General features: G+C 47.0%; 1 protein-coding gene across 2 annotated transcripts in view; it reads left to right on the forward strand.

The window, feature by feature from the left end:
- Window positions 1-12,735, forward strand: part of mfge8b (milk fat globule EGF and factor V/VIII domain containing b) — a 25,115-nt gene extending 12,380 nt beyond the window's left edge. Inside the window, exons 4-10 of one of the 2 annotated variants that reach the window (XM_042110792.1) lie at window positions 4,425-4,538; window positions 5,627-5,808; window positions 6,615-6,770; window positions 7,304-7,448; window positions 9,561-9,763; window positions 10,020-10,175; window positions 10,531-12,735. In XM_042110792.1, coding sequence (XP_041966726.1) covers window positions 4,425-4,538; window positions 5,627-5,808; window positions 6,615-6,770; window positions 7,304-7,448; window positions 9,561-9,763; window positions 10,020-10,175; window positions 10,531-10,674 — 1,100 coding nt within the window. In that variant the 3' untranslated portion in view covers window positions 10,675-12,735. The remainder of the gene's footprint in view (window positions 1-4,424; window positions 4,539-5,626; window positions 5,809-6,614; window positions 6,771-7,303; window positions 7,449-9,560; window positions 9,764-10,019; window positions 10,176-10,530) is intronic. The other variant, XM_042110793.1, reaches the window with a different exon arrangement.
- Window positions 12,736-13,078: the final 343 nt, after the last annotated feature.

Below are 13,078 nucleotides of genomic sequence, written 5' to 3' on the forward strand. Positions count from 1 at the left end.
TACATTCATTTTAGTAGCATCAGGCAAAGAAAATATATTGCCTTTGGAAATACACTAGAGCATCAATGTCCAAATAAAAAAATCTGATTTGGAAAATATGTGGAAGTATCTTTTAATTGGTTTAAAAATGGTAAATATGTGGAAGTGTCTTTTAATTGGTTTAAAAATGGTAATGACTTTCAGTTGGGTTGAATACTTTTGCAAGGAACTGCCAGATGTATGAAACTACTGTGCAAGCACCGTGTATTAGATTTGACTAATGCAGATTTCTCATTCTCTCATGCTTGAATGTAAATAGACATACATACAGTATTGGATGTAAATAGACATACATACAGTATTGGATGTAAATAGACATACATGCATATTGAATGTAAATAGACATACATGCATATTGAATGTAAATAGACATACAGTATGTATGCAGCACATCCATACGTGCACACACTTGTTGTTGTGGGGGCCTCTATCACCGAGCAGCACACCCACGCCGTCACCAGCCCTGTTGCTGGGGGAAATGGAAGCTGGAGGCGGCAAGTGAAGGGAGTCGGTGCTCACAGTGTGACAGGTTTGAGTCGAGTCTGACAGGAGGTCCTCAACCGCCACATGCAATTGGGCTGAAAGCTTGCCCAAGAGCCGTGAAATCTCGCCCAAGAACCGTGAAATCTCGCCCAAGAGCCGTGAAATCTGCGTCAAAAGCTTTTACTCGGTCGTAATGGCCCGCGGCCAACACATGCTTTGATTGCTTCGATTGGATGAGTCCCCTGGTTTGATGGCTGCCTATTTTAGTCCAGCTGACCAGGTATTGGGAAGGTTGGAATTTGTGTGTGTGTGTGTGTGTACCTTGCCGGGAAGGGGGGGGTGTTTTAAGCATAAAGAGTTGGGAGAGATTTTCAAAACGGGAGATTAATATCTTAATGGTGAACGGCCATTTAGCATGTTCCGCCGTTCCCCAGGTGACCTACCTGGACCGGGCTCTCTCACATGTTCCACCGTTTCCCAGGTGAACTACCTGGACCGGGCTCTCTCACATGTTCCACCGTTCCCCAGGTGACCTACCTGGACCGGGCTCTCTCACGGGGGGGACAGTAACTCTGTCACTCTTCTGTTGTTTTACTTTCGCTTGCTTTTCGCTTCCTGTCTTTCGCTTGCTGTCTTTCGCTTCCTGTCTTTCGCTTGCATGAATCATTAACCGCAAGTTGATATGGGAATTGCAGAGTTGACATTTTTTAATGTGCATTAAACCTGCAAGTGTGAAACAAATTAGTATGATCTACAGTATGTGAGTTCTGTAATTAATTAAGTTGATTGATTTTAGACTCATTTATTGGTGTGTGTGTGTGTTTTTTTAAGTTTCTGATCTTATGAACTGTGACCCTAGCCTAGAAATCTAGACGCACCCTAGCGGCGGCAAATTAATTTGCTCAGCCTGTACGTCTAGTATCAAACCATAGGGATTTCTATTGGCTGACGCCGTGGACGTCATCCAATCACAGCGCTCTATTTTGTTAGAGAGTCTTAAGGTGGGCTTAACAGGATAACGACAGTCCGGCGATGGTGAACAACAAGGAAGGTGGCTATGGCGAACGAAGAGCGGTTGTTTGAATCGGCGTTGGCGTCCACTTTGGAGGAGTTGGACTGAGCAACACAATGCACTTAAGTCATTCCTTTCGAAGAAGGATGTATTTGCCGTTTTGCCGACCGGATACGGATATGGTCGTAGCGCTGGCCTATTGCATGCCTAGGCAGTTTGAATGACAATTCTCTGCCCGCCCCTTGGATTAAGCGAGGTGAATGGTTCGATTCCAGACTATACATTTCAATGATATAGGATGGCCCGCCAGGCTACTGTGACCCCAGAATTGTAAATATTAACAAACGCTTAGCACTCAGAGCTCAGACCGCCACCAAGGCCAAGTGGAATATGTTCCAACATGAGAGAGTAAAGCTACATTTGTGGAGCCGCCCTGGAACCACTCCAAAGATTAATGAGTTCATCCTTGGCCCTTGTTACAGCTTTTCTTAAAGTTTCACGAAAATTGGTGTTTTTTGCGGAATCCTGCACACAAAACAGACAAGCCCCACAGAAAACATGGTGGAGGGAACCAACCCGGTTAACCAAGCAAGTCTTCTGTTGATGTTCAGTGCAGTGACCCACTTCACAGAGCCACCATATCATAATCATCATCATCTTCATCATCATGTCTTCACTACCAGCACGTCCCTGTGGGAATGCTCCTGTATCCTGAGAGCCCCTCCTTTCCCAACTACAGTGAAAGACTCTCCTGTCCCAAGACCAGAGTTACTGCCAGTTGAGATCAGACGGGTCCACATGACCCAGCGAGCGGCTGATTGTGGGCCAGTTTCCATGCGAGGCTCATGACTGGGCTGGTGGCTATGATATAGGTGCAGGGAGCGCGGGCCCTCGGAGGCGAGCCGGTTTAGGTGACGGAATATGATGACTCGGCGCATCGCGCCGCCATGCCCTGTCCCACAGGCCAGCAGCAGCAGCAGCGGCGGCACACACACACACACACACACACACACACACACACACAGCGGCATCACAAGATGCCATTAAGATGGCGCGGGGGGCCGAGGGGGCCAAACAAAAGCGGTCCTCTGTTCTCCCCCGCCTGCTCTCCCCAGCGCTCCTGTTCTCCCCAGCCTGCGTTCGCAGGGGCCCCTGCTCCAGAGACTGCGCTCCCAGCATCACATGCCAGAGCCTGCTGACTGGGCTGAAATTGATCTGGGTCATGCTGCGAGGTAACATGGGATCCCTATTGATATTTCTCAACTTCCCATGGACGTGTCATCTACAACTGTATTGACCCTCAATAAAGTGACCGATCGGCTCCTCTCTGGCATCAGTGTGTTCTGTGTGAGCCAGACACTCCCATTGTGATTTAAGACACTTGTTATTGTTCTTGACAGTGGAGGACATTTCAGAGGGATGTCAGGAGGACTCATGAGGGGAATTGTTGGATATCAGGACACATGAGGGGAATTGTGGGATATCAGGACACCTGAGGGGAATTGTGGGATATCAGGAGGACTCATGAGGGGAATTGTTGGATATCAGGACACATGAGGGGAATTGTGGGATATCAGGAGGACACATGAGGGGAATTGTGGGATATCAGGAGGACTCATGAGGGGAATTGTGGGATATCAGGACACATGAGGGGAATTGTGGGATATCCGGACACATGAAGGGAATTGTGGGAAATCAGGAGGGCACATGAGGGGAATTGTGGGAAATCAGGAGGGCACATGAGGGGAATTGTGGGAAATCAGGAGGGCACATGAGGGGAATTGTGGGATATCAGGAGGGCACATGAGGACACATGAGGGGAATTGTGGGATATCAGGACACATGAGGGGAATTGTGGGAAATCAGGAAGACTCATGAGGGGAGTTGCATTCAAGGCTCCCCTTTGGCAGCACAGTCAGACAAAAGCCTGATAGAAGACAGACACAGTGTTGGGAGAGAAAACGCCGGTTTCGCGGCCTGGCTGACCTGCAGGCCTCCTGGCTGCCCAGGGTTGTCATGGCTGCGCAGGGTTGTCTTGGCTGCGCAGGGTTGTCCATCTGGATTCTAGCATGTGGTAATCCCCCCCTCTTCCCCTTCATCAACTCCGGAATGTCCTGCCAGTCGGACTCTGCCAACCGTCTGAGCATCGGGGCGCCGCTCGTTCTGTTGCCCGCCGGCTACCAGTGACGCCTGACGCCTGATCTCCCAGTGGCCCACGGCGTAGACATCAGGGCATTGACCCCGCCGGTGGCAGACGGGCTCTCGGGTTGCCTGATGTCAGCGGGTGGCCTAAGGCATCTTTGACCCTGTGTTCCTAAGTGGATTAGTGAAGGCCCAGGGTGTCTGTGAAGGCCCAGGGTGTCTGTGAAGGTCCAGCGTGTCTGCAGAGCGGGCAGAGCACTGGCTCAATCCTCTTACGACACAGGGCAAGACACTGACCACTCCAGCGCTGTCTGACCATGAGGATTACTGTGCCTCAGGTTATGTTGTGTTTTGGTTGGTTTAGGAGGGGCACATGTGCGTCCATACTGTTAGCGCTGTGGTTTACCTGACGCATAAATGACCTTCATCGACTAGGGCGACCTGCGGTCAGAACTACTTTGTGAAGAGAGAGCCTTAACACCTCAGGCTCTGCAGCTACGGAAACTGCACTTTTTTTATTATGCTCTATTTATAGTTTTTTTTTTTTTGCCTGTTTGGTGGCCTCATCCATAATTAACACTGCGTGATGCTTAACAACACTTAAAGGCTTACTTCAGAAAGATGCTCTGCACTGACAGCTAGGGCGCCATCTTGTGGTAGAGAAAAATAAGCACGCTAAACTGAAACCCATGTTGGCTTTGTGGCTTTTGCACCTAATGTCATGTATGCAATGCTCTCCTCTCTTCAGATGTCAATGACTGTGCCGGTCAGCCCTGTAAGAATGGAGGCGTGTGTCGAGATCTGGAAGGAGACTTCAACTGCAAGTGCCCCTCTCCCTACGTGGGAAAGCACTGCCACCTGCGTAAGTATCATGGCATCTGTGTAAGTAAACGTCTAGTTGTCTTAGCCTGTCAGTTGAAGAGAAAAGGACTCTGCATGCTGCCACGCCAGGGCCGAGCAAAGCGCGGAAACCCAAGTGCTCATGAAACTGACCAGCGGTCCAAATATAGTGCTGTGGTGCACATGCACCTCCAGCAGAAACTGACCAGCGGTCCAAATATAGTGCTGTGGTGCACATGCACCTCCAGCAGAAACTGACCAGCGGTCCAAATATAGTGCTGTGGTGCACATGCACCTCCAGCAGAAACTGACCAGCGGTCCAAATATAGTGCTGTGGTGCACATGCACCTCCAGCAGAAACTGACCAGCGGTCCAAATATAGTGCTGTGGTGCACATGCACCTCCAGCAGAAACTGACCAGCGGTCCAAATATAGTGCTGTGGTGCACATGCACCTCCAGCAGAAACTGACCAGCGGTCCAAATATAGTGCTGTGGTGCACATGCACCTCCAGCAGAAACTGACCAGCGGTCCAAATATAGTGCTGTGGTGCACATGCACCTCCAGCAGAAACTGACCAGCGGTCCAAATATAGTGCTGTGGTGCACATGCACCTCCAGCAGAAAAGCACCTCCAGCAGAAAAGGCCATGAAGTGGAAGAAAGCACACACATGGCAGGGTGACCGCACACACATGGCAGGGTGACCGCACACACATGGCAGGGTGACCGCACACACATGGCAGGGTGACCGCACACACATGGCAGGGTGACCGCACACACATGGCAGGGTGACCGCACACACATGGCAGGGTGACCGCACACACATGGCAGTGTGACCGCACACACATGGCAGGGTGACCGCACACACATGGCAGGGTGACCGCACACACATGGCAGGGTGACCGCACACACATGGGAGGGGGACCGCACACACATGGCAGGGTGACCTTAATGACACGCCAGCATTTAGATGATTTTAGTACTGCGCTTAAACAAAGCAAAACAAGGAGGCATCATGGCTGTGTTGACAACACTATTTGTGTGTGTGTGTGTGTGTGTGTGTGTGTGTGTGTGTGTGTGTGTGTGTGCGGACGGACGTGTGCATGTCAGGCTGCATCTCCCTGCTGGGCATGGAAGGTGGGGGCATTGCCGAGCATCAGATTACAGCCTCCTCTGTGCACTACGGCATTCTGGGACTGCAGCGCTGGGGGCCTGAGAAGGCCCGCCTCAACAACAAGGGCCTGGTGAACGCCTGGACCTCCGCTGGACACGACAGGAACCCCTGGATTGAGGTGAACAGGTCTAAGTGTTCTTGGCCAATAACTGGTTGGGGAGAACCACATATATCCCATGATTCATTGCAACAGATGAAGACTTTTCATTCCTAAGAGACTACATTAGTGGTAGCATTGGTTTGGCTGTCAGTAGGAATTCTCTGGAACATGAATGATTTGCATGCGTGTGCATTACAAACATATTTGTGCGTGTGTGTCTGTGACTGTCTTTGTCTGTCACTGGTGGTATGCATTAGATGAGAATCAGAATCAGAATCAGAATCAGCTTTATTGGCCAGGTTTGCATATACAAACAAGGAATTTGACTCCGTTAATCTCCGTTAATCTCTGCTCTCAAAGTATTCACTAATATAGGAATACAAATGGAAAGGACAGTAAAAAATATACAAAATACTGTTAAAAGTACAACATACAATATAACAATACAATAAAATATACAACCAATAGCCGAATCTCACTGTGGCCCTGAGAGCACTGCAAGGTCAGAAAGCACATGCAAATAGACAAGACGGAGTGTGTTGTGTTGTGTTCCTGCAACGTTTTATGATCTCTGAATTGGCAACATGTTCCTGTAATGTTCTGTGTTGTCTGAATTAGCCTGAGTGCTAACAGATGAAGATGTTTCCTTAAATTTGTTAGTTTCCTGAAGACGTAGCGTGTTGAGCTCCATAGCTCCAGCTCCAGCATGGTCACCATAGATACCAGCCTGTTGTGTTGCGTTGCGTTGCGTTGCGTTGCGTTGCGTTGTGTTGTGTTGCGTTGTGTTGCGTTGTGTTTTTAAAAGGCACGCTCTCGTTGCTCAGGTGAACCTGCAGAGGAAGATGCGCTTCACAGGCATCATCACTCAGGGCGCCAGCCGCATGGGTGTGGCGGAGTACATCAAAGCCTTCAAGGTGGCGTCCAGCCTGGATGGCCGCACCTACACCATGTACAGACTGGAGGGCCAAAAGACAGACACAGTGAGTGCTCCTCCTGTTACTCATCAAGTTCTTTTGCTACACGTCCAAACTCAAAGTGTGGAAACTGTTGAAGGAAAATGTTTTCGGGTTTATTTTGTACCAACAGTACTCGGTGACCCCGAGAAACAGAGATGTTTATTTTTTATCTTATTTTTTATTTTTTTTCTTTATTTAACCAGGGGGGGTCATATTGAAATAGTCTATTGACATAGTCATTTTAAATGGTCCCTGGCCAAGAAAGGCAACACTTAAAAATGTAAATAAATGTGAAAAATCGCCAGATTTCTCTTTTAAGGTCTTGAACAAAATCTGGAATGCACAAAGCGCAAAACATGTCAAAGGTCAAAATACAAACAAACATGCACTACTGTCATACAAAACTAGGAAGTACTTTTTTTGAAAAGCAGAAATGATTTGGGGGGAAAGGCAAGCTGTATCCAGTGAAGCTAGACAGCAGTGAGTAGGTCCCAGCATAGCTGTGGTTGAAGTTTTAATGCGCTGGGTTAATGGGGCGCTGATTCACCTCCCTCCAGGTTTTTGTGGGGAACATGGACAACGACGGCACCAAGACCAACCTGTTCGACCCGCCCATCATCGGCCAGCACCTCCGCATCATCCCTGTGGTCTGCCGCAAGGCCTGCACCCTGCGCATGGAGCTAGTCGGCTGCGAGCTCAACGGTACATTGCTAGCATGTTTAAGGGATGGGTCATAGGGATGGGTCATAGGGATGGGTCATAGGGATGGGTCATAGGGATGGGTCATAGACACACAGGGGACTTGTTTAAGGGATGGGTCATAGGGATGGGTCATACACACACAGGGGACTTGCTTAAGGGATGGGTCATAGGGATGGGTCATACACACACAGGGGACTTGCTTAAGGGATGGGTCATAGGGATGGGTCATAGACACACAGGGGACTTGCTTAAGGGATGGGTCATAGGGATGGGTCATACACACACAGTGGACTTGCTTAAGGGATGGGTCATAGGGATGGGTCATAGACACACAGGGGACTTGCTTAAGGGATGGGTCATAGGGATGGGTCATAGACACACAGGGGACTTGCTTAAGGGATGGGTCATAGGGATGGGTCATAGACACACAGGGGACTTGCTTAAGGGATGGGTCATAGACACACAGGGGAATCTTAATTTGAGACGTTCATCTGTCATGTCATGTCAAAGTAAATCTAGCTTCAATCAAAAAGTTAGGTGTACAAGTTTTTTAGAATGTACTGGATTATACGTATATGTGTATATTATAAGGGACCTGGAAAACAGCACAGACTTAGTAGTTTCACCAGGGAATCTGCACAGGCATGTATATATCCACAATGAAGGAACCCACCATCTGAGTCAAGCCTGTTACTCACCCTGAACTGACATATGAACACACCCACCCAGGGCCACACCCACCCAGGGCCACACCCACCCAGGGCCACACCCTCTGCGTCTACAGTCATTTGCTTTATTTATGCCGTATGAGCTATGACAGGAGCTTTATTTATGCCGTATGAGCTATGACAGGAGCTTTATTTATGCCGTATGAGCTATGACAGGAGCTTTTATTTATGCCGTATGAGCTATGACAGGAGCTTTTATTTATGCCGTATGAGCTATGACAGGAGCTTTTATTTATGCCGTATGAGCTATGACAGGAGCTTTTATTTATGCCGTATGAGCTATGACAGGAGCTTTTATTTATGCCGTATGAGCTATGACAGGAGCTTTTATTTATGCCGTATGAGCTATGACAGGAGCTTTTATTTATGCCGTATGAGCTATGACAGGAGCTTTTATTTATGCCGTATGAGCTATGACAGGAGCTTTTATTTATGCCGTATGAGCTATGACAGGAGCTTGATGTCATTTTGGCAGCTGGAACTCCCATATGGTCCAAATAAGTTGCGCTTTTGTTTCCAAGCAGAAGATGAAAGGTGTACACATACTTTTCTGTTCCGATTCTCGCGGTGTTGAATTAGATTGGAAATGACTTGAAACAATTATAATGAAACTGTGCACACATCCTCCTAGTGTCTTTTTTTTAATGAAAATGGTACATTTTGTGATGAGATTGTTCCGGTGAAGAAAATGTGTGTCCTTTCTCTTCGTAAGAGTTTGGGACAGTTCCATTTCAGTGGTGCTACATCAGCAGAGGCATTAGCCCTGATAGCGATGGCCTCCAGCCAGGCTTCCTCATTATGGGAAATGGAATTGTCCCCTGCTGCTTTTCCGACTCATTCTTGTCATCGTAAACTATGCAGTTTTCCATGCCCATGCCTGTCTGTTTCTTTCTCTTGGCAGTGCCGTCTCAACATCACGCATGGCCTTCACACAGAGTACTCCCAAGCATGCCTCTCACACTAACACGTATACACACACACACACACACTGGCAGTGCCGTGTCAACATCACGCATGGCCTTCACACAGAGTACTCCCAAGCATGCCTCACACACTAACACGTACAGTAGCCTATACACACACACACACACACACACATACGTATACACACACACATACACTGGCAGTGCTGTCTCATTATCATGCATGGCCTACACACAGACTACATATAATGAGCATTACACAGACACACAGACACAGAAACACACACACAGACACACACAGACGACTGTCCGCTGCATGCCACCGACTGCTGCCCTGGTTGGCCACTGACCCGGTTTGTGTTGCTCTTGCTTGTGCTGCTGTTGTCTGTCCACTTGTCTATCATTTTTCTCTCTCTCTGTCCCTCCCCCTCTCTCTCTGTCCGGGGGTCCTGACTCCACAGTCTATTTGAACACGACAGGTTGCTCCGAGCCCCTGGGCATCAAGTCTCGTCTGATCAGCGATGCTCAGATGTCGGCGTCCAGCACCTTCCGCACGTGGGGCATCGAGGCGTTCACCTGGCACCCGCACTACGCCCGACTGGACAAGCAGGGCAAGACCAACGCCTGGAGCGCTGCCAGCAACAGCCGCTCTGAGTGGCTGCAGGTCAGTGCTTGGGCTGTGATGATCTGAGTGTACTTAACAAGTACTTACTGTAAGCACTTCTGGTTGGTCCAAAAAGAGAATGTTTGAGAGAGTTGTCCTCACTGTATTCATCAAGCAAAATATGTCATTTATTTGTTTACTGGAATTGAACCCTTTGGAACCTTAACGTGCCTGTGAAATCATGTGAGTTATTCTTCAAGAAGATGCTGGGTGAATAAAAATGGCAATAAATATGCTGTCTGTTGATGTCCTTCAGGTTGATTTGAAATCTCCCAAGCGCATCACGGGCATCATCACGCAGGGGGCCAAGGACTTCGGCAGTGTTCAGTTTGTGTCCGCTTTCAAGGTGACCTACAGCAGTGACGGTCAGAGCTGGACTGTGATCAAAGATGAGAGGACTAACGACGACAAGGTGAGCGGCCAAAGCCACACACACACACACACACACACACACACACACACACACACACACACACACACGCGCGCACACACACGCGCGCGGGCACACACACACACACACAAATACACACAAATACGCACACACACACACACACACACACTTACTGTAATCTCCATACTCATGTTTATTATTAATATTATTATTATTTAAAATAACAAATCCTTGTGAATCTTTAGCTTAAAAAATGTAGTGAATGTTTTGGATTGAAACTTTTCTGTGGGACATAGCAGCACATGGCGAGATGGCCGTAGCCGTCTGTCCATCGCATGTTTCATTTCCATCACTGCTGATGTGCTCTCCACCGCAGATCTTCCCCGGCAACAGTGACAACAACGTCCACAAGAAGAACGTGTTCGAGCCTCCCTTCTACGCCCGATTCGTCCGCGTCCTGCCATGGGCGTGGCACGAGCACATCACGCTGCGAATGGAGCTGCTGGGTTGTGACGAGTAGCACCTCTTCCTCCCTCCCTCCATCCCTCCTTCTCTTCCCCCTCTCTCCTCTTCCCCTCTCCCTCCCTACCTCCTGAGCCATGCCTGCACTGCCTTGCTCCCAGCACCAGAGGGCAGCGTTGCCCCACCAGCCGGCACAGCTGGGGGGACTCTGAGTCCAGCTCCTTGGACACGACACAGCCTGCATCTTTGACCACACGCCACACAGTGACCTCCCGGCTCTTATTTTCACACGCTCGCACTCTCTCTTTCTATCAAAGACACACATGCACACACACACACACACACACACACTACACAGTCCAAACCACAGTGATGCTGCCTCATTGAGCGATGAGGATTGAACTCCACTTTGAGGTGCTGAAATGCGTCACACGCTCATTTCTTTGTAGCAACTGAATGGCTTGGAAAAGGGTTTTGTTTGTGAGTTGGAAGTATTGCCAGTATCCAAAATTAATTAGAGAGGTGTTCTTGATATGTTTGAACCAAGCAGAGTTTCGCCCATTTCTCACACTGGCTTTGCACAGTGTTTTCATGTACCGTTTAGCACCGCTGGGCTCTGGAACTGGAGTGCTGAGTGAGGTTCTGCTTTTGCAGAAGTTGTTCCTGGATTTGCTTGGCTGCTCTCTGTCCCTGTTTTGTGACAAGAGATCATTCATTTAGCGAGAGATGTACATAAACCAAAATAGTCACACTTAAAGTCATGGTTCTAGTGTTAGTTTAGTAGTTGTAAATCTGTTGTTGCAGGGTTTTGATCTCCCCAGTACAGTAACACATTAGGTAGTAAGTAGAGCACAGTGATCTGATTGTGAATATGTTGAATTGAAATGCTCTGAAATGTGTTCCTGCTTCTGTAAATGGGTTTTAAGTTTGTTTAACATTTCTTTATTATTGATGATATTATAACAGTGATTAGAGCATACATGTCTATTTGTGCTAATAATGTAAGTTGTTTACACTTACTATGTAATAAGTAAGTATTACTATAAATAGATAAAATGATCTATTCGTGTCATATTCACTCTCATTGTAAACAAACAAAATATGATCTAGTGTGACTAAGTTAAGGAATATACAGGTCAACATTCATGCCAATAAAAGTTTTGGCCCAACACTGCCAAATATTTTTCTCAGGTAGAGATGAATTTATTGCATTGTGCTACTGAGGTTTTTATGACGTGCATTTAAGCTAAATATCATTTTTTGATGCAGTTTTTGGAACATACCCATTCTTACAGAATAGTGAAACCACAGCAGTGGATCAGAAATAGTGGTTGCTTTGCTGGGGCGACTCTAACATGAAACTGTGTGATTGTGTAACACATGATGGGGAATATAGGGATGTTTGTTTATTGTGTTTATTTGGGGCTGGTTTTGCTCAGAAGAGAAGATAAATGCATAGTGGCTGATGAATTAGTCCACGTTTCTTACAGTCAAAGGCTGTTTATGAGAAACAGATGGCTTGGGGAGACGTGGCTGCTGCCAACATGATAAGGAGAATAGGAGCTTAAATCAAATTAAGAATGATTTCTACGCTTCCCCTTAATGTCCGTCCGAGGTGTCAATCAACATAATAAGTCCAGGCTTTGGCATTGTGATACCCCCCATGAATTATGAATTTTGGGCTTGTGCAATATGATAGGAGTTTTAATATTAATGAATGGTTAAAAAAAAGATCATTATTTCTCTGCACTGCTTTCCACTGAGAATAGAGGGGATCGTGGTTATTATCACAAGCTGATAAATACTTATCAACCACAACAGTGTTTCCTTAAGACCGAATGCATTCTGTGGGTTTTAATCATTTTCATTACCAATTATATCGTTTTCTGGTAGATTTCTCTGAGGATGTTGCTATGATCTTTGCTATATTAGCTACATAATAGTCCCCAACTGTTTCTTCCTGTTTTTTCTAAACCAATGAGTTTTATGCTTCATACAAATTGCTGTCATTGTTGTGTTCTAAGCATAGATTTGGTGCACTCTTGATGTTTCAGTCTTAAACAGATTTGTCCTGTTTGGTCTTTAAATGAAGACATAAATAATAAAGAGTTTAAATGATTTTATGCAGCATTCCATTGTGTTTGCGTTATATGGCAGGATGTACATACATATGAATCATATAAACTGGGTTAAATGGGTTATACACCCATACAGATAATTCTGCCCCCCACACATCAGTATGCAAGTACAGCTCATGCCGGGTTTCATTGCTTGTCCTATATACTGTGGAATAGAATGGTGGCCAGGATTGCTTTGTTCTGGACAAATGAATAATTAAACCAAACAACAAAGACTACTGGATTCATGGCAGATTTGTGATGCTGTGATTCTTCATGTCCTATAATAAATAGGCTGTACTTTAATGATCATACTCTTGCGATAGCTGAATACATTGATCAAAG

Source organism: Alosa sapidissima, chromosome 11, assembly GCF_018492685.1.
Source record: "Alosa sapidissima isolate fAloSap1 chromosome 11, fAloSap1.pri, whole genome shotgun sequence".
Lineage (NCBI taxonomy): Eukaryota > Metazoa > Chordata > Actinopteri > Clupeiformes > Clupeidae > Alosa > Alosa sapidissima.